Source organism: Egretta garzetta, unplaced genomic scaffold, assembly GCF_000687185.1.
Source record: "Egretta garzetta isolate BGI_Z169 unplaced genomic scaffold, ASM68718v1 scaffold287, whole genome shotgun sequence".
In the NCBI taxonomy this organism is placed as follows: Eukaryota; Metazoa; Chordata; class Aves; order Pelecaniformes; family Ardeidae; genus Egretta; species Egretta garzetta.
The window spans coordinates 12977382-13000136 of NW_009260435.1; the positions used below are offsets into that span (position 1 = coordinate 12977382).

Here is a 22755-nt window from a genome sequence, read left to right on the forward strand (position 1 = left end):
CCCAAAGACTTCTAAGCAGCCTGATGAAATTGTATTCCTCACTTCAACTTTTTAAGGTTGAGTTCATTCCCTTTTATAATTTTAAATATCCGTATCTACTTTCATCAAAGTAAATGGAGCAAACTCAAAGAGGAAGAAGAGATTGGCTTCACATGTTATCAGGAGCAATTTCTCCCCCATGGCTTTAATGTTATTTCTGTAGCTCTAAAACTTCACAGATGAAGGTAGTTATAAGAGTTGGCATCAGCAGAATAAAAGAGATCTTATTTCATCACGAACTAGATCAGGAAAAAAATAAATGGTAAGTACCTCTCAACTGGGTACCAGGAGATACTTGCTAAAATCTGCTCATTCATCCATTCTGCTGCATCGTTTTAAATTAATGCAATTACATTTGAATAATTTCTGTTAATATCATTAGCCATCAGATAATTACAGCATGCTATTCCAATGCAATTTAGGTATTAAAGGAACTTCACCTTTGGGCTAGAGCAATTTTTAATTTATCATTCTCAGACTTGAGATGTGCCTCAGCAGGACCACCATGGGACGCTTTCTCGTCGTCTGTCCCGTTCACGCTAGATGCTCGCGTGGAAGATGGTGTTTCACGTCCAGATTCCTGCAGCACAACACACAAATGAACACAGGGCTTCTCCTGCATCTCCTGCAACACCACCACAACAATTTCTTTGTAATATCGATCCCACACCACCCTGCAGAGCCCTAGGCTGCGTATACTCTCCTGGCGGAATGGTGGTAACAAACACATACCCTTTACATCTTGGCTGCAAAGCTGGTCTGTTTAAAAAGAATGAAAAAATGATAATGATACACAAAATGGAAGTTTAAAGTGTTCCAAAAAATTTTTTTAAAATGTTTTAACTGACAAGGCTTGTGTTTTCTGAAGGTTGTTTGTTTTTTTTAAGATAATGAAACAATACAGTGCACCTGGAAGCACACAAAGTCCAAACCAAAAATAAAAAATAAAAAAAAGAAGATACTGCTCCTCCAAAGAGCAAAGAGATACCATTCATAGGCTGCTTGGTGCTGATCATCAACGGAGAACAAACAAAGTGAACCATAAAGGCCATGACCGAAGTCTTCAGAAAAGAAGTATCCAAAGTCAGCCCCTCAGATCAATATTTGTGGACCCCATGAAGGGGGTTAGTTGCAAGACTAAGAGCATTCAGCAACTTTTCATACACCTGAATTTCTCTCTGATCAAAATTCCTTTAACTTTCCTCCAAACGCTAGCCCTGGCCAGGAAAAAGCCCACTGAAGGGGGTTCATTCTTACCTAATGCAATGTGTATGAAATTGCAGTCATATAGAGAGACTGGGACAACGCTCACTTTCCTCAATCTGTAAGAAACCCAGATCTCCCTGGACACAGAGGCACTTGGCTACATCAAGGTGTGCTGTCTAGAAAAGGGTATTGTACAAATATGCAGCACAAGCTTCTTCCAACCATGTGCTAAAGCAGTCCTCCCTTCCCACACCACAGCTTTCAGTTCGTCACATTCAGGCAACGAAACACGATGGCCACAAAGTCAGCCTCTCCATTGGCAAACCGAACTCCTACAAAAGTAGATTAGACAGATGACAAAAAGAAGTATCTTGATGAATCTCATTTACCATCTGCTGAAGCACGACACTGACTTACTTTCCAGTGACCCAAAGTATGTGTAATGGTACAAATCAAAGGATGTATAGCTTTCCCTGTTATTAAAAAAGTTGTAACAGCTCAAGAACTGCTGAAAAAAAAAAAGATATAAATGAAGGCAAAGAGCATGGATGGATGAAAAATATTCCTCTGACAATGTTAATGTCCAGCAGCTGACAATTACCTTCGGCAATCTTCATTTTATACACTTTAAGCTTGGTGCCAGAAGCTGGTACAGTCCATTAGAAAATTTAACTTTAAATTATTTATCCTGTATGCACACAGGTATTAAAGCTAAATTACAAACCTGGGAATGATTGCTTGAGGTCTCAATTTTCTCTTGAGATCTGTCTCTTGCTAGTTTGGCAGCTTCTTTTACTTCTTGGAATTTCTCTGCAAACTGGAAAAGGATGAAAGATATTTATGAAAATGATTTATCATCTATTAAACTGTTCAGATTCCTACATGTATATGGTTCATAGATATCCAAAAGTGAACAAATAATTTTGATAATTTAAAATTTTTGGCAAGAAAAAAAACATTTTAATTCTTTGGCAGGGAGATTCTTTCAAAAGGAACGGGTGTGTTTCTAAAAGAGGGACCTCTCCGTAGCTCTGGCCAATCACAGTAAAAACCCATGGAGAAAAAGAAGGGGCTATTGGTGTCTTCTGGTTTGATTTGGTTTTCTTTATTTCCTCCCCCACCTCTGCTTCACTCTATGTTGACAGTGTATTAAAGTTGAAAGTATAAAAGACATATGTTTGGATTAAAAAAAACAACCACCAATGTCTTCTATTCCTAAGAGCAAGTCAATTAAATTAAAGAATGCAAATGAGCTCTTGAGATATCTGCAGGATGCAAGCAGGGGATTATCAAGACAGAGAAAAGCAGAAAAAGGTAGATCTGAATGTATGATGGGGCCATATGAAAACACAGCTTTTTTTGGTCTAATTTTCTTATTACTGGCAAAAATGAAGGGAGAAGACTTCAGGGAAAGGCTTGAATGCCTCCTGTAAGAGGGTTATAGCAAGCTGGAAGAGGCAGGGGAAAGGAAAGATAAAGATGAAAAATAATGATCCCAATCTCTACAAGTTGCTGTAGGACATCTGCTCCGAAGCCAGCCTGGCACTTTTGAAATACAAGTATTATCACAGCCAGTCAGGGTTGCAGGGCTTTAAACGCTTTAAATACTGTTTAAAGTTTTAAAAGGAGGATTGCAAAGATGAAAGAAAAGGCATAAGGATTTTTTCTTTAATTAAGATGTAGCCTGTATAAGAGTGGGAAACTTTGTCTTCCTGCTAAAGCAGCTTGGTTTTGCTTGCCTATGTTTTGAGAAACTTGAAACTCTAGAAAGGAAAGACATATTAGAAGTGCATATAAATAAATCTATTTTACTGCACATTTTGTGACTAAAGGACTGCCATTATATCCTCAGATAATTCAGAACACTTACGACAAAACTGTAAATAAAAGCATGAACGCACATCAGATTTTCTAGTCAAAGAATGGGGAGAATCATTATCCACTTACTAATCTTACCTTCTAACTTTTAGATTTACAGCAGGTATTTAGCATGCTCTCTCTCAGTAAAATACTGGGACTATAAAGATTGATTAAACAAATCTTCTCCAACTGGTCTAAGAGAAAACTGGATTTATATGTGGAGGCAACTGTGTTTTGTATAACGCACAGAAATGGAAATTCCCAACAAACGCACATACATCATTTGTAAATCCCATGGATGAGCACATTCTCAGCACCGAGTGAAATTTTGGGCTACAATATGTGACGATGCTTATGAATGAAGATCAAGATCTCAAATTCAGCTGTTTTCTGTACAACAACTGAAATTGCATATGCAAAGTATGTGCTCTCGGATGGCAGTAGTTGCTATCCGACGGCATGTGCAGTCACTAGACACACAAACGACTTGATTACCTTTGTAGTACTATAAAGATCATCAGGAATAACTCCATTACATTTTCGCCTTAAGTGATTAAACTCCAACTTTACACAAAATGTATCTCCTGTGGTGACAAAACAGCTATAATAAACTGATTATTTCTAAAATATTGTATCAACAGTAAGCTCTGCACTTGGATTTCCTGCAAATAGTAAAGGGCTGTTTTGAGTCTCTCTTTTACAATAAATCTTTACAGGCAAGTATGAAAAATTTATCAGGGTTCTTCATAGTCTATATGAAATATGAAGAGACAAAAAGAATTGGAAGCGATCTATCAAATTTTATTTTTGCAACTATCTTCATAAAGCACACAGGAGACTGCTGTGAAAATTATGTGAGCTGAGACGAAAATGACATTTTTCCACATTTCCATCATAAAAAATTGTATATGACCAAGCAAAGCTAATCTTCAATATAAAACTGATAATGGTCTCATTGCACAATAGATTTCAGTCATGTCTCTAGTTTACCAACACATGTATTTAACACACTTGCTTTTAGAAACAAGTACAAGTAACTGAATTTTTCACCATCTTAGTGACAGATCTTCAGCTTTAGAAGTCAAAATATTACCCTTCATTCTAATCGTTGCTACGAATGTGAAGACGGCTGTAACAGAAATGGTGGTGAAAGACTGTCTCTGGTTTTTGTTTACCCCCCCACCTGGAAACAGTCAGTCCATAAAGAGTTCTGCTGCCATTTCTTTTTCATTCTTAGCTAATTAATACCTGCTCGATTTTACTAACAGTCTATCTTTGAAAGCTACAGAGGATCACTTGGCTTGTTATGAAATTAAAGCCTTGCACTTGATTACTCTTCTGAGTGCAGCAACATGGTGGTGACAGCCCAAACTTCTGCAGCATCACCAACTGCTACGGCAGCAGACCAGGCGTCTCTGAAGCTACCCAGATCCCGCGGCCATCTCCAAGAGTGACGGCACGGCCACAGTGTCTGATCACTAGCAGAAATTACAGAGACGCTTTCTGTCCAGTGACTGATTTCTTCTGTCCCAAGCATAAATAATTGACAAATAACTGATACTACAAAATCATGTGCCACCTCCAAGATCTAAGCTGACTTTGAGTTATCAAACCACTGCAACAACAGGGAGTGGTTTTTAAATGTGAAATTCCTAGGTAAAAAGTGAAATGATCTTCTGTTTAGTAAATGAAAACTTGGTCTTGAGGGGCAATGCATATATAAATACCCCAAACCAACTAAAAAAACCATCATGCTCCTTCTCCTTCCATCTTTACTCCCTTCATCCTCCCTTTCCTCCAACCATGTACTTGGGCAGAAAAAGTTCCCCAAAATTAGAAAAAAAAAGACTGCAGTAGGAGAAACGCCAACTAAACACCACTCCAATAGTCCATTAGGGATTATATGACATCTCTTCCCATGTCCCAGGAAGCTGTGGGACTAAGCTGCAATATGGACAAGATTTGGTGCTACCAACCCTTACTGAAGCCTTTTAGTCTAAGGCTGCTGCAGCCCATGAGCACTGCTTAGTTATGAGTCTTGGTCCATGAAATTTAACGGGGACTCAGAGATGCTACTGTGCATTGCACAAATTATTTAAAGGCTGTTCAAATCTGCAGCCAGCTTGTCATGTGGAGAAATATATAGATATATCTACATATCTAAATAGACCTTCTTAACATTTTGTACATTAAAAAGCATTATTTTGCATATGTGAATTGTAAGCTCCTGACCTGGCATAGTATTTTACGTCTCCTACTGACAAATAGTGCCAGTGTCAGCTAGATGAAACAGCTGCTCCCACCCAAAGCAGTCTCATAAATATTTCATCACCCTCTCAGTTTGCAGAAGGCTGGGTGATGATGTTCCTGTTGGGGAGCACCACCGTGCTGTGACCCACAAGGCACGCGTTGCTTTGCCTGTGGTTTTCTCTGGATGAGCCCTCAGCACTGGGCAGATCAGCAGCAAACAAGTATATTTACTCCAGAAAGTGGCCACTAACTTGCTCTAGCACAGCCAGTGTGCTGCCAGCACCAGAGCTGGTTGGACTGGGGGGCTGTGCTGTGTGCTGGAAGCAGGGGCAGGCTCTGCTCCGAGCTTTCTCCCTTGCAACACACAGCGCCTGGCAAATACCGCACATATAATGTGCATGCATGTGTAGAAACAAAGTACAGTGCTCCCCAGATGCTGGATGCCGTTGCTTTACGATGTGCAAAGTCTGGGTTTACTGGGTTTCTCACCTGTATAAATCTTTGTCCCTATGCCCTTGGCTACCTACAGCTCCTCAGATAGCACGTCTGTGTTGAAGCACTCTGAATGATAGCAGAAATTTTACTCAACTGCTTCACGTGCAAAACACATCACTGCCTTTACAGCACCAGCCCTGCCTCTTCATCACACCCAGGCACACCATTAATTCTCACCTATTTCAATTTGGCTGCAGCTACGTATGAATAATGTCTTGAGACCTTTTTGAGGCACAAGGTGGGATGGGGGGAAAGGAGGGTCAGTAAGTCGAAAAGGACCCTAAGTAGGACATCAGCTTTAAGCCCTGGGATTCTCCCAATCAATGTGAATGGTAATTAGGTTACCAGGTCACTGAATGCAGTTTTCATTAATGGCTCATGTTTAATTTGAACTGCTTTTCCCTATAGGTATGGATTAATGCTTAAGTATCTCAAGAGAAGAAAGGCATTAGAAAGAGGCAATATCTTTTATTAGGCCAACCAATATACTTAAAAATGCAGACGTTTTTAGGCGTGCTAACCTCTTCTTATGTCTCATTATTATTCATTGTTTTCAGCAGACATTTTTCAGCTTTATTTATTTATTTATTTTAAGCCAGGGCTATTGATCTCTGGTTTAGTGGAGTTTTAGTGTGTCCTTCCAATTCCTGTCTAAAAGCTTCAATTATTTCCAGTAAAACTGGCAAGCTTTAATTTATACCTTTTATAAGAGTATAATGATATCAACATAAAATGAAACTTGATTTTACTATTCCCAATGCACTTATACATCTGCAGTCTCCCCACCATCTCTGATTTTTTTGTGCTAATGGTTCAATAATTAAACTGGGGAGCACGGATGATAAAGGATAGCTTTGTCCCATTGCTTTGCATGGTGGTAATAAACCAGGTTTTCTAACATTATCCAGAAAAATAACTGTCAGATTTTTTTAAAATAGATCATCTTGAGCCCTTTTCAGAATTGCTCCCCTTAAGCTCCCCTTCAACCAGAAAAAGTCTTTCTGCTGACTTGGAAAGCTTTTCCTGTAAGTAGAAGGCTGTATTGTTGGCAGTGGGCTCTTCAGCAGATCCCACAGTGCAAACAGATGTGCAAACTGATCTGGAGAGAAACACAGCTGGTGCTGGGGCCCCTGTGCCCACATAACATGCTTTTCAGATTGGCTCTAGTCCAGCCACATGAGCATTAAAGAGATGCTTCTCAATACCAGCATTCAATTTATTCTAAGTATGTGCTTGGACAGTTTTGGCAAATATGGTAAAATCTCATTGATTAGGGTGCAAGGACCTCCAAACGTACACTGTGCCTTGTCACACCTCTCATCTCCTGAGCCAGCCCCAGCACCACCGGCTCCATGCGGCACGTGGTGCATGCTTAACCCCAGCCAGCATCGAGGTACCACATGGTCACCCATCATGTTGCAGAGGCGTGACTTCAGTAATCTGGGATTAAAAACTGCTATCCAATAGTGCTAATTCTTTCACTTGGTATCCAAAGGTTGCACTGTATCATGCTTATTTGTTATTCAAAACAAACCATTCCCCTAGGTCCATTTGAATCCTCCCATATTCCCATACAGTATTTAGCTATTACGAACACCTCTTTGCCACAGGAGTGGAGAATATGCATAGGTGAAATGAGCAGTCCTCTACACTTGATTAAGCATCATAAAACATAACCAGCACCTCATTTTTAAAGAACAGTTTTGCATGTGATTGGTTGGGTGGCTTTAGCATTCCAGAAGAGCAGATTATTGCCATGACACCTTTATGAACATCCCAAGTCCAAAAAAAATTTAATGTGAAAAGTAAAATATGCTTTACCTTTAAGAAATATTTGCAAGTAATTCAATTCTCTGGAAACTGCAATAACTCAGTAAGACGCACCTAAGTAAAATAAATTCCAGTAACAATTCACTTGATGGAAAGGTCCTCCTTCTAACGCAATGGTCTGCCTTTGCTATTTTAGACACTACGAGAAACATCTTGTTCTACTGATTCTTTTTGTATCAAAGCACACAAGAAGCCAGCAGCACAACTGTGCCGTGCCCAAGGACACGTCAAGTTAACTGACAAAACCCAGTGCCAAGGAGCCATGCTTCAAGTGTCAACTATGTGTCAAGATAAGCAGGGGGCTTTTTACTGCATAAACAAACAAACATCTCAGCTGCTTGATGACCACTAATCTAATGACAGAGGATGTATCTTAAACCGCTGGTTATTCATTACAGAGGCAGCTCTATACTTTACAAGCCTGCTGTTGTAGCCAGTCTCTGGTCCAGGCAAGTGCTGCATTAACACCAAACCCACGTTTGGGGTGCAGCTCCGAGACACAGCTCTGCCACCAAAGCTGGCGTCAGACCCCCCCAGCTACTCATCCCCTGTCTCTGCCACAGCTCACTGTCACCTCCCCAGGTCTGTGATAAAACCGCTTTGGGTCAGGGCTGCAAATCACACCACTGAGCTGAAATGCCAAAAATGCAGTATTATTTTAACACAGATAGTTTACTGAGCCTCCTGAGAGCACGGCCCCACCCACAGTGGTATCTGCAAAACCAGCAAGCCCTGGGGGCTGGCAACTCTACCTCAGTCAGCTACCAACCAGCAAGTCATCAAAATGCACATTGCTGAAGCTGGGATAGCAACTCTCTTCCTTCAGAGACATCAGACAGCCCCCAGTGCTGACAGTCCTGGCACACCAGTGGTTCCCTTTGCTTTTGGTGCCGCTTTCAGCTGAAATGAGCACACAGAGCAGGGAGATGCCAAAAAATACATCAGAGTTCAGGTTGTTTCTGTAAACACAAATGCTTTCAGCCATGCTGGGCAAGATACCGTTGAGATCACCTTGCTAGTACCATCATCAGTGGTCAGGTTTAATTTATGGTTTTGACCATAAAGTTTACAACACTGCCTGCTTCTGTATACACAGACACTGAGTAATTATAGATGGGCAACTTGCACGGATGAAGAGGACTTGCAGAAGCATGCAGGAAAGAAGAGGTCAGATGGGTATATGCAATTCGTCATTAATAAGAAACAAGACAGCTTTTGCAGAAATTCAGTGAGCCACAGTACCTTTGTCAGCTGCTGCTCGGAGGGAAAGCCCAAACCAAACACAGTATTTGCTCTGCTGTCCGCCCACTGGCCAAACTTCTGCGATGTTTTAGTGAAGGTCATGTTAGGTGTGATTGTGCTGTTTATGATCACCTGTTTAAAAACAGATCAAAAAAGAATTAAGAAGTAGAAACACAGCAGAAATGCTTGTCCCAGCAATGATGTCATCCAAAGCAATTAGCACTCTAAATTGGGAAATTGCTGTATTCAGAAGACTTCTTTCCCCAAAACAAAACAGTTTCTATCCTACTTCATGCAGGAATTTTGATGTTTTGCCTTCTTTTTCCAAAGCACTGTCACGGCTAAACACCACTGCAGGAACATCACTGAAGTCAAAGCAACAGCAGGGGCAGGAGCTATAATATTACCCTGGCAGAAATGCTGATGCAAAATCCTCTTTTTTCAGTCTTACAAAGGCACATGGCTACTCCCACCGCCCTGCCAGGCACCGGGGATGGCCCGAGGACTCCAAGCAGGGTGTCCACCAGCAACACCTGCCCTCAGACTGGAAGAACAAAGAGATATTTCTGTATTTCTCCATTTGGCCTTGGGCCTCCACAAGTGGGATGCCTGAGACATATCAGAAATTAAAAAAAAACAAAAAAATCAACAACAAAAAACAAGACAAGAAGAAACTGCTTAATGAGTTCCACTTGGGAGGGTGGTGAAGTGCATCACCAACAACCCACATGCAGCATCAATTGTGGGCCTCGAGACAAATATTCTGCTACTTTACGCAAGTTAACTAATATCTGCTTCACCCCCAGCAACCTTGAAAGAAACAGTGATTCTTGTAATTAAAGAAATAGCCAACATGAGGAAGGCTGTTGGGATGAAATCTCTGAGGAACTTAGTGGAACAAGCATAAAATGTAATCTTGCGAAAAGGAATGAGATATATGTCAGTTCATTATCAAAAATCCGAACTTTATTTTCAAGATACATCATTATATGAGTCTAGAGACTCCTTCCCGTGGAAATTAATTCATGTACAATGTTCTTTCTGCTAACAGAATAGGAGCTTTCTTTAGTAATGCGTACCGTCATTTCCAATATGCAAATTATGCAGCAATTAAGCCAAATCTGTGGGACAGTTTAATTAACATGATCAGGAAGTATCCTGGCAACATCATTTACTATGTATTCCAAGCAGTTTTCTCCTAAGCTATCATTTACATTTAGCAAAAAGTGTGAATTAAATTTACTGCAGAAAGATCATTACTTGCCCCCGTCCCCTCCCTAATTTCTGACCTCTGTTGCTGATGCTTTTAGTTGCTTTCTTAGAAATTGTTCAGCTTCGGTGGTTCCCTCTTTTTGCATCATCGCTTTCAAATAAATGTATGATGATTTCCTGCCATTTCCTACCACTGAAAGTTTCACCAAAAGGATCAAACCAGATGAGGGCCAGGTGGCTGATGCTCCTGAAATTGTTTTTTGCGTGGGGAGAATCAGGGAAGAAAAGGGGAGAGGCGACTCTGCAGCCAGCACTGGCCAACAGGCACCCTACAGACATCAGCCTTGAGAGTGGAAACACCTTTTTGAAGGGGTGGAAGCAAAGCTGCTCAGGTGCACTCTCCTCTGGCTAAATCACACAACAGAAACGCAGTCAGTGTAAAATCTAAGCACGATTTCAGAGATTTAAATTAAAAGAAAATCAAAGATTTTATGTAGGGTTTTGACAATGCAAAGGGAGTATGATGATACAAGGATGGCATGATACAGAGAGTCAGAAGAACAGGCAGAAAAGCTACTACCAACCCAGAAAAATCAGGATGCTTTCCAAAAACTTTAAGTGCTATATGTATATTTCTTCTTTAAAAATCTTACATCAGACAGATGAACTACTTACAAACGTTTAGCTTTAGAGTTACAGAATTTATTTTAGAAGCTCTGAAATACCCAGAAATTTCAAGAGATAAAAAGTATTACTTCAGTCCTACTGTGCCTATCAAATTAGACATCTGTGGGGAAAAACTAATAAAATGACACATTTTATTGAAAGGCAAAAAGCCTCACTCACTGGAAGCAGACTCTGAGAAGAACAGAATTCTTCCATACCTCCCACAATAATCAGTGAGTAAATACAAATAACATAAAAAAAACCCACACCAAAGATATCTTTTAGACCACAGTCCAATATTCTCAAAGAAGCGATAAAAGGAATAATGAAGCCTGCAAAGCGTGAACCAAGAAACATCTTACTGGGCAATGAAATGAACTACATTAGCTTAGCACCTTAGAGGTTAATTTTTTCTGTAGCCAGTGCAGAATCCAAGAAAAGGTTGTGGTGATCGCACACCTTCAAGAATCTGATGGTTCATCTGTTAAATTTATAATAAGCTGCAATTAGTGAAAATGCCTGGAAGCTCGCTCTACCTCTTTTTTTTTGGTTTTCCTTAAATCCTCCTCTGTCAGTCAGACACTTCAGCAATGCTTCGTTCCTACAGAGAAGTGAAAACCTAAGTAAACGCTTAGGAGATTATATCAGAGCTCATGGAAACTGTTCAGAGGAGCTGGATGCTGCAGGTACACTGCACTTACCCACCCGGTCTTCTGCCCCATCCTCACCCCATCGCCCCATCACACCCGCAGGAAGATGTTGTAACATTAAACTTTGGGAGCATCAGCCTGTACATTCACTTCCCATGTAAATCTGGCCATCATTTCAGAGCAGATATACTATATTGGCCAGGGAGGCATCATGTTGGCTATGCTTAGGAGAAAGAAAGGGTGTTATGATTTCAAAGAGCAATGAAAAGTGAGGTTTGCAAGTGCTCCTGCCGGGTAGTCCAGCCTGTCCCCCCTCCCAAAGCTGGCTCACCCTCGGCTACGGGAGACCAGAAGGAAAGTACTCTCCATCACTCCTCCATCTCCCGTGCAGAAAGTCTCCAGCCGGGGCAGAAGGCAGGGGAAGCTTTTCTGGCCACTGCAACAGAAATGTTCAACCAAACCAGGAAAATTTTCTTTTTTGATGAAAGGATGAGCCATAATTTTCAAGTTTCTAAGGAAGAAGGAGCTGAGAGGAAAGAGGCAGAAGGGAAAGGACATATTTGAAAGCTGCTATGGGCAGGATGAACCTGTGGGCTCTTTTCCATCCCTAACTGCAACCAGTACTCTAATTCTATAAGAAAAGGCAACTCATCAATTCAAATAGGCTCTTATGAAATAACTTTGCATTTGGTCATCATTCGTATAATACACACATGGTGCAATTCCAGCTGCATCAGAATAAACTTGTGGACTTTCATCTGTGATAATGGATTCAAAAGACAAACTACTCTCTAATCAAATCCAATCAATCCCTGAAGTGGTTAAAGAGCCATCCCTAAAGACAAAGGCAAAGAGAAGCATGATATAATAAGCACCTTACAGGGTAATAAACTCATTCATCATACTGACTGAGTTGTCTACATGTGGTTAAAAAAAAAAAAAGATCTGCCTTTGCTCTCATCTACATGCAAGCATATCAGATGGAGAACATTCCCGATACATCCACGTAAGCCAAACAAAATCTCATTTCACTTCCTTTGGGAGAAAAACAATCCTGACAGATCTAAATTTTTATTTAACGATGACACAGAAAAATTTTCACAGTACAAGGTAGCGCTACATCAACCAGAAATGACTCCAGACATTTAGAGATACACCAGGTATATTAATCAGATAAAAGTGAATGCAAATAGCTGGCATAGAGCAAAACATTCACAGGCTGTAACACACCCATCCCGCTGCCTTCCCACGGAGAGAAACTGCCAAATAAATCAAGCAGGGAGAGGTCACAAGACAACCTGAGTGCGTAGAAGGAGAAAAAAAGTACTGGCAGCTCATGCCGCTTGTAATACATGAGCAGTGCCCATATACATGGCTGACATTTCTTTTAGGGGGTGCTTCAAGTATTTAACGGGTTCCCCTCCCACACTCCCCATATCACAACACTGCACTAAAGAGGCAAAGCCGATGTGGCTCCTGAAAACAGATTTTCCCAAGTCATCATGAACGTAAGGTGAAGGTGCGTGCCGGCTGGCTGGAGCACAGAGGGAGCAGAGCTGGAGCAGCGCGCGGGGCTTTGCCAGTTTGGCTCACAGCGTACGCCCCGGTTGCATCGGCCCCGGCTTGCCAGATTCACAAGAGGGAAAAGCAGAGACGAGAGCAAGCTCAGTTCCAAGGGGAGGGGAGCAGCGATCGCGGTGGGCATTTGGCAGAGCCACCGGCACAGCCCCCGGGGAGGAAAGCCAGCATGCCAGCAGGAACCAGCCACAACGCTTCTGCTGACGACACCCACCTAAGGGGATAATGCAGCCAGCCCTGTCAAAAGCTCCTCTACCTGGGACAAAACTGAAATAACAGCTATGAAATAGCTAATTAATATATTAGCCAATGTATTTTGGAACTGTGTTAAATTAAATCAAATCCCTTATTCTGGGACAGGAGTGTCAGACTAGGAATTATTCTGGAATTTTCCCTTTAAATTCACATCACCTGTTACTCTGAAGTAACGTGACCTCCAGAAAAGCCCCAATGCTCAAGGCTGTAGGATCTCCTCATTCAGAAGTCACTACATTAAAACCTCCCCTTTCATTTTCACACCTCTGTGTATGTGCTTTCCTGTTTGCTTGTGAAATCTAATTTCCCCAACCCACCAGGCTGCTAATCTTCAGTAAAGATGTATCCCAGTCTAAAAACAGAATTGAAGAAGGAAAGAAGCTGCTAATCCTCTGGCCACAGGTATCACAGGCTCAGCAGGTTCTTCCAGCTCATCAAGTCGACGTGAATCAGACAGGTTTGTGACACTGGATATGGAGATGAGGACAGGGATGGCTTTGGAGAAAAATTCTGCCTCTATCCCAACTGTTAAGCAACTCCCTTGTGGAATTAGCCCACCTACGTTTCCGTGATTTGCAATATCCTTCATGACCTGCCATCCTCCCTGTCTCTGCTGACAGCTTCTGGGCTTACATGTAAAGACTTTTCACCAGTATATCACTGGTGATAAACCGATCATCTCATTTCTAGTCCTATAAAGCCAGCACGCACGTACATATTGTTAATCAAGACAGTGCTATTAAAGCGAAAAAAGAGAGTCCCTTGCTGAGGCCACCTAACAGAGCAGCGCAGGAGCAGCACAAAGACATGCTCACAGCAGTGTACGAGCTTGGGGATGAAAAAAAGAACAGCCGTTGGCCAAAACAGCGAACCTGTAAGGTGGGAGGATTAATTATAGTTGTTTTACAAATCAGGGCCAGCAGATGTGATCAAATCTTTCTCCCCACCCTTCCTGCTATGTCTTTGTAGAAGGTCCTTAAAAAAACCAAAAAAGCCTGGGAAAACTGAAAGTAGCAGCAGCACTTGTTCTAGCTTTGCTTTATCTACTGCACCAGACACGTACGTGGTGCTTTAGCTGGGACAGGCTGAGGGTATGGATTAATTACATTGCAAGCACTGTAAACATATCATAGGATCATAGAATCTATTCAGTTAACCAGGATAGTAGTTACTTCACCCACCGATGGACTCCAAAAGCTTCCATAACTACATCATCTATTTCTGCTGGAGGCAGGAGAGGAAGGGGAACCGCAGTGATTCATCTGCGCTCTGCAGAGAGGAAGACGCCAGGATGCCTCGCAAGCTGAGGAGGACTTGCTGCAGTCCAAAGCATTTACTTCCCAACCTGAGCTCCTCTGCAAAGAGGAGATTCGCCTTTTCTGGATAGAGTATCTCCCATGCCACTGCTGCTGGTTGCTTTGTGGGGAAAAGGGCCATTTCCAGCATTGCACATAGCTTTTTTTCTCTTGCATCACCTTGCATCCCCAGGATAATTCAATAAACGATGAGGTTCACTTTTAATGCCAAAAGCCAACAAATCAAACAAAAACTGCACCGCTCTTGTCCTCCTTCAGGAAAAGTGATGTAAAAATAGTCCCGTCCCCCCCCCAATGAAAAGACTAATAACTGTTTTTGCTCTTGTAAAATATTTCTGTTGTAAAGCCCTCACTGAGAACCTGTCTAAATGCACCGAAAGTGGGTTCATGATTATGTGAATTCTATTAAGTGAATCTCCTGCTACACCTACTCCACTGCGCTCTTTTTCTTCCTCAAGGTAATTAACATCTCTGCAGAGTTGGCTTCCCACCTCCTCCACCCAGTCTAAATCTCTAAAATCTCCTATTTTTGCTTTGACATCTGACTAGATTTTTTTTTTTTTCCTTTCAGGCACAGCACACACATCCACCCACCCACCCGATTCAAAGCACCGGCAGCTGTTTCATGAAGAAAATCTACAGCAAAGATTTTCAAACCCTCCATGCTGGAACAAATTGTTACCCAGGAATTTCATGCAACATTTTACAAAATATATAAACCAAGATGCTTGTGTGCTATTTTCACATGAGAAATAATTTCTAACTTATCAGAGCCAGGGAGAAGAATGCAGTGGAGACTCAGTATTTTTTCCTAGTGACTAAAATTGGGGTGAGGGAGAAGGTTGCATTATCTACAATTAGATACAGTTAAAAAAAACCAAACCCATAGTCATATCCCATTCACGCTTTGGAGGATTTAATAAAAGCATATAGTCTTTGTGTAGAGTATAATCACATTCCTATATGAATCATTTAAGCACTGATCACCTTCTGCATCCTTCAAGCTGTATGACAACAGCTTCACTTAAGCCTGAAGGTCCCTTTGCAGAGGTCAGAAATGGCACGGCCACGTGGCATCATTAAATATTCCTTTACTCTAACAACCTACATGCTCCAGGGAGCGGTCAGCAATGGGATAGCTTACCACATCCTCTCTGAAGTCTGGAAAAAACATCCCTTAGCACAAAGAATGGCCAAGAAGGGCAGGTACATTACTTTTAGGAGATGACAAGATTTACTTGACATCTTCTAAAGCATCTTGAAGTGGTCACTGCTACATGACAATCAAGGGCAGCCAGGTCTAGCAACACTTAGGCGCAATACCCTAATGTAACTGACGATAGGAAGTATCTATGAGATAATGTAAAATACCAGCCCTCCTGTGTCCTCAGAAATGCCTCATCCCTTATTTTGCTGTTTAGAAAATAAAGCTAGGTGGAGGTTAGCTCAGGCTCATGTGATCATCCTGTTCGCTCCTCAGGGAGAATCAGCTTTGGGCTTCAGCTAGTATTTAACAGTTGACAGGCATTTACATGAGTCCTCATTTTCCACCTAAGAACCACTGTGCCATTGGATGTGACTTCACAATCCAGAATCAAGGAAGAAGCGCTGTCTGGGGTTTTTTTGTAAAACTAGGAAAGTATTGCCTTGAATTACATTTGATGCTGAAATTTTAAGAATACACAATGCAGTGTAGTTTATTTCTACACTCCACCTGGCATGACTTGATTAGCATGTCTGACACATTAGCCCTCCGAATAGGGATTTCCAAGTATTAGAAGGCACTAGAGCAGGGGGGGAGAAGGGAACAAGTAATTTATATAGCTGTTTCAGTGGACAAGCGTTCCTTAGAGTTTCATAAAGCACAGCTTATAGGAATTATTCTCTATTACTTTCAGTAGCTGAACTTTAAAGAAAGGGGAGTAAAAATCACAGATTAGGAAACCAACAGCTAACGAGTGCTGCATTTGTTTCAATTCTTGATGGAAGTCCCTAATACCCTTGGAGGAGGCCGTGGAAAGCTCGAGGGAATGGACCATGTGCTCAGTTCACCTTTGGGCACAAGGTTCCTCAGCCCCCTTATGATTTCTTTTTGGAATAAAAAGGCAGCACAATGCAAAACCTACCAACAAGCTGCGGCCCCCGTGCTCCCCACAGTCTGGTGAGCAGGTATGGAAGTTTTTACCATCTATAAATGTGCCTATTTCAGTCTCATCCCACAGGTTTTGCTTTGATGAGCTAATGAAACCAAAAAGATGAGGGAAAGCATCTGTAAATTCTACCATGTTGTGCCTGTGTTGATGACGTTACAGAAAACTTTGAATTTTTTCTCAATTTTCACCTAACCACAGGCATGGGATATTTCACCAAAAATTTGTTCAAGATACTTCAAAAGCTTTGTTAAGTTCAAGGACCATGACCTAAACCAGGCATCCTTTGCTTGATTCCAGGTTTCTTTACAATAACCCCACATGGTTTAATTAACCTCTCTGGCACGTTCAGGTGCCACATTCGTACTTGAGTCTGGTGATCAGAAACAACTCTGTGTGAGGCAGTTATGTGCTGAAACACTTCCTTTTACAGAGCATGGAGAGGTTTTAAAAAAAGAGAAATCTACCCTGACCAAAGTTTCCCTACTTGCTGGTGAGCGGTGCAGCAAGAAATCCTCTAGCATGAATTTTTAGCTTTTCTTTTTCTTTTTTTTTCCTTTTTGAAGAGTAACAAATTGCGTTTCTGAAAAGGTTTCTGCAGTCTCCTGGGTTCAGTTGTGTGTGGTCTTTCCAGAGCCAGTGACACATGCATGCACCATACATACAAACACAAAAATGAGCCAGATAGGATCAAACAGCGGCAGATGTGCTTCTTTTCTTCTGTCAAGGATACAGCTGTTGCCAGCACTTTGTTATCTTTCCTCCTAAGCTTACTAACCGGCTTCTGAAGGATTTACTTCCAGAAATAATCCAGACAATGAACTGAGGATTTTTCACATTTCCAAGTTAATAACTTAGCAAGAGATTAACATAGAAACATTTAAGTTATATGAGTTCTACAGCTATTTTTTTTTTTTTAAACCAAAACACATCCTCAGCAGATGATCATGATTTCTGGTTGATTCAGTCTCAAGGGACGCACCAAATTTCCTGGCATTTACCTTGCTCCATTTCTCAGCTTTTGACAAGCTCTCTTTCACCTGAAGCCCCAGGTCTTGTTTGTGCAAAGATTTTTAATTTTTCCTTCCATTCCCAGCTCATCTCCACCAGCAACTGCAATTCTGAAATTACCACTGCAGTGAAGCCCTAACAGTACTTTTTTTTTTAATCCTCTGAACACTCAAGGACCTGTCCACACAAGCGCACCCAATGTTTCTTGCTCTACCTATCTAAACCAGTCTTGGCAACTATTGAAAATGATCCTGCAGACACAACTCCAGGCAATGTACTATCCTCCCAATTATTAAATCCTGCACCTCCCCTCAGCCTGAATTTCTGAATACTTGATATCACCTTAAGCAAATAAAGGATGATGCAAGCGGGTAGTCTCATCCTTCGCTGACAGCTCTGCTTCTACTTTGTGCTTTACTTTTTCATCACCAGATTCCAAAGAAAACTTTCTCAAGTTATTTTAGCGTTTAGAGAGAAACAAAAACTCAAGTAACTTTAGTCAAGCCACAAACATAGACAACACAAATATTTTAAGATTGCTGGTGACTGTTACTTGCCTTAATTTCATTTACTCTCATTTCTAAGATGTCTTTGAGATGAATGTGAAGTCCTGGTCTATGTTGCAGAAGGATCTGGTGCACACCTCAGCGTGCTCACCCCATGTAGATACAGATCCTCATTTTAAAACGTGCATTCCGTTTTCTGTTTGCATCTGTCCTGCTTCAACTTCCATTAACCCCAACACTCACATTTCTCTTTGATACTCCACAGGCTGAATGATTTATGTCCCCACAGGACCACTTTGGAGCATAACACTTTGGGCACACCTTGCACCTTTGAGGTGCCCAACCCGCCGCCCCACGCAGACAGCCTCCTACCGTTATCCCTGCACCCTGCTGCTGGGCTGCTGCCGCCCCGGCGCCCACACCCCAGCCTTCCCCGGAGCAGCAACCTCTGCCTAGGAGGCACCAGCATCACCCACTGATGGCAAGTTCTCCTTAAATTGAGAGTTCCCCCTGAATCATTCAAAGTGATGCCAACAAATCTGGAAATTGCATCACCGCAACTCTAACATCTTTAAAAGAAATCAGGAAATAGCTATTAAAAATACTCATTATTTACTGCAGTAAAAAGTTGTTTCACTGTCTGAGTGAGAGACCGGTTCCAGCGTAGGTTAGGCTGGTGCGCTACGACTCAGGGCAGGACAGATGTCCTCCTGCTCTTAATCTGCTCACCAGACAAAATGAAGGAAAACTTCTCTACAACAGGAGCAGCTGCCTCTCAGAGCGCAGCCTGATCCAGCTTCATTATTTACAGCAACAAGAAGCCCAGAAGGGACTGCAAAAAGCAGCTAGAGACTCTTCAGGCATCTTTTACAAAGTACTTTGTTTAGCACAGGGGGTACTAGAACACGTCTCCGGCAGATGAGCATCATTCTCCAGCATGGGAAATCTGGACCGGGATAAGTCCACGCTGCAGCTACCTTATGAAGCGAGCTCATCTGATGAGAGCGATTAAATGGCATCAAGTTATTTTAAAGGCTCTAATATGGATTCACAGTACATATACACTGATATTACTATATTGCTCTGTCTCAACAGCACTTATCTATTATATGATGTATATACAAAGATCATAAAACCATAACTAATGTTTTTACTTAATAGTCATCTCGCTAGCATAAAACCCATAAGATGTTTATTATAACACACACACAAACTATGTGCACTGAAAGACAGGATTATGCATTAAAATTAACCAATTAAAATAACCATGGTTTTGTATTTCAAAAGATGTTCCTCCTTTTATGTGGGGGGTTAATTAGTTCAATTTGTTGGAATTACTCTTTTATGGCTCCAGTCTCATCTCTAGTGCTAATGATCATGTTGAAATTATCTCCAATAGTTCATGAAATACTTAACATACTATGATAAAGAGAAGATGAAGGCCATCAAATATGCTCAAATTTCTGTATTACAGTAATTAGCCAGACCAGTACTGGAAATCTTTTCTTATGGCATACGAAGGTTTCTTTTGCGGAGAGGGATGGACAAGAACGTAGGAACACTGGATCAGTCAACTCAGACCTCCAGAGGTCAAAACCTGGTCACCTTTCCACCGGCTTACCCTAATGTGGCGTCACCCTTAAGCTGCAATATCTTTTGGGCTCTTCAAACACTAACAAGTGTCACACACTGCCTTTTTGATGAAAGGTCCTTTTTGATGAAAGGTCCTTTTTGTGTTCATTTTCAGTGTCAGAACTGTAAGTCATATTAAGCTCGTGCTCCCCCTACACTGCTGTTTTGTGGTTGGCACTCTTTCTGGGACAAGCAGAAAATAGGAGATTTCCCACCCAGCCTGGAAGAAATGGTGAGAAGGGCAAAAAACAGAGCATGGCAGAAAAAGTTTTGGAAGAAAAAAAAAAAGAAATATCCATCTCAGTTACCCAGCCTTGAAAAAGGCTTTGAGAAGATGGAATAAAAAACATTTTCTGCTAATTTACTCAGATTTTACCAGCAGGGGCGCTCTGGGAATCATAGTTCTGCCAGTGATGCAGTCAGCAAAATAATCTTCAGGGTGAGGAGCAGAGCCTCTCGGCATTTCAGCGGGCACAGGGCAGCTGGCTCGGACCCCAGCAGCACACAGCACTCCTGACAAGCGATGGCCATAAATAAAACTAGGGCAAGCAAAACTGGAAATAAAAGAATCTCCATCCCTTTGACAAAACATACATATATGCTCACCCATACCTTTCAAAATCATAGCATTTATTTCAGGATTTCTCTACACACATTAAAACAAAAGCCAACACACCACTTTGTAAGGTCACTTTCATGTACTTTTATATCGCTTTACCTCTGGCTACCCAAACATCCTCTGATCATTTCACAAAATCATTAAACCTGAAAATTTAGGTTAGGTAAAAACCTTAGGTATTTAAAAAAAAAAAAAGGTATTTAAAAAACATAAAACACAGTACATCACTCCACTTAATTCATCGAGCATGGGGTCAGGCAAACACACCCTGATACTCTCAATGCCAAGAGGGAAGGCGATGTTGTGATCGTTTCTGCCACACATTATCACAAATCAGATCCGTGAGGTCTCGGAGGCACAGTTAAATGCTGCCACACCAGCACAGGCCCTCGGCGAAATACCCATCGCCAGAAGCCTTTTTTAATTCAGTGTCAAAGAATTTGTAATATCTAAATTACTTCGTAGGTTTTTTTCTGAGAAAGAGTTGCTATTGGTTTAATGGCTGAATTTACGTCAACGAAAGGAAAAAAAAAAAGAGCACAAAGAACTAACCAGATGAAGGCATTTCATCTGTGCTACCATACCCTGCAATTTTTTTCCTGTGAAAGGAAAGCTTCTTAAATCTAAGAGTCACCTTTTGGCAAAATACTCTAGGATATTTTTAACAACTATGTCTTAAAATAATATCATTTCCATGGGCAAAGAAAATGATTTGTTTTGAGTCTCTGAGCACAGCACTGGAAGAACTTCGAATTTCCTCTCTGTGTGCTGAGGACGCCTGCCTCCAGTCGTGAGAACAAAAAAATGTGGTCATAAAGAGGTGGGCAGCTATTAAATTAGGTAGCAATTAGGACTGGTACAGGAACTGAAGCAGCCAGAAATACATCAAATATTAGCAGCTTTACACATCAACCTTTCTTACCTCCCTAAATCTCTGCTGCTGGGGCACTGTCCCTGTCAACTTCTTTCTGCTCTGGAAATCATACTGTCCGTTCTTGCTGTGACACTCACTGATAGATCCCATTATAAAGGCATATGTGCCACTTAATCAAAACAGCTTCATCATGCTATATAATATACTGTATTCACTTTGGGGAACATTATGTGAATACTGATTGGCAAAATTTCGCCTGTATTCTTATTCTTACTAATTGCAATTTACTTTGGAAATAGACCCAATGATTTTGCTTTCCCAGCACAGTGATTTTTCTGGTTCTCTCTTCAATACTTTCACACACTCATGCCCAACTTAGCTGCTGATCTTCAATATTCAAGGTAATTGTCAGGTAATAAACTCTTTTAAATGATCTAGCAACTGGGAATGAGCGTCAGCCAACATTTTTTTTTCTCTGAAACACAAAGTCTTTGCTTCTGTATAATTTGTTTCTGTATCAAAATTACTCTTGCAATCTATTCATCTTTTTAACCCTGATTTTCATTTTTTCTAGTCATCTGTTTAAGCATCTCCCAGCGACGACTGAGGACTGGCATGAGATGACTCTTGCTGTGTCACTTTTCTTTGCTGCTGCTGTCTCAGAATGTCTCACTATACACTTTATTGTTGGCTATTAATTTTTAAGATAGTTTTATGTTCCTTATTAACAACTTATTTCTCAAAAGACAAAAATGATGCTGTTGCAATCACAGGTTCTGTAGAAATACAACATCTGAGCATCTGAAAATGAGGACAGAACCTTGTTTCTGAGGGATGACGTTTCCTTCTCAAATTCTACACAGAACCAAGTTTCTCATCTTTTCCCCCTTGTCTATATTGCTTGGATAACATGTATTTCCAATTTATAAGAAATAAACATACCCACCAACCCGGGCACTACCATGCATTATTCCAGAGGATGACGGAGGATATCGGCCTGAGTAATTTTCACGCTTTCAAACTTTCTTTTCGCCTCTGAAAGGCAGAATAATGTAGGTCACTTTTAATGAGGAGCCCTGCGTGTGGCTTTCCCCACACACCACACAGCAACCGGGTGCTTATGAGTTCATGTTCTCCCTGCATCATCACCATATTTTGTCATTTTTCAGCAGGGTTGACTTCTGCCCACAATGCTGGGCACTTTCAAATGGTGAAGTCTCTTGGCTGCCTCATTAACTCTAAATCGGTGTGTGCCCTTGCATTTTACTTTATCATTTCCTCCAGCACTCATTATACTGAAGTTTAAACAGCCTCTGGCTAGAAACTTCTTAAAACATCATGATGAAATTACCTCCTCGACAACA

The 22755-nt window shown here is 41.3% G+C and overlaps 1 protein-coding gene across 1 annotated transcript in view; it reads right to left on the reverse strand.

Moving 5' to 3' along the window:
* HOMER2 (homer scaffold protein 2) overlaps nt 1-22755 on the reverse strand; it is a 35101-nt gene that overhangs the window by 8666 nt on the left and 3680 nt on the right. The window contains 4 exon segments of the mRNA XM_035899563.1: nt 480-664; nt 772-798; nt 1970-2062; nt 8923-9054. Of these exon segments, the coding sequence (XP_035755456.1) occupies nt 480-664; nt 772-798; nt 1970-2062; nt 8923-9054 (437 nt within the window).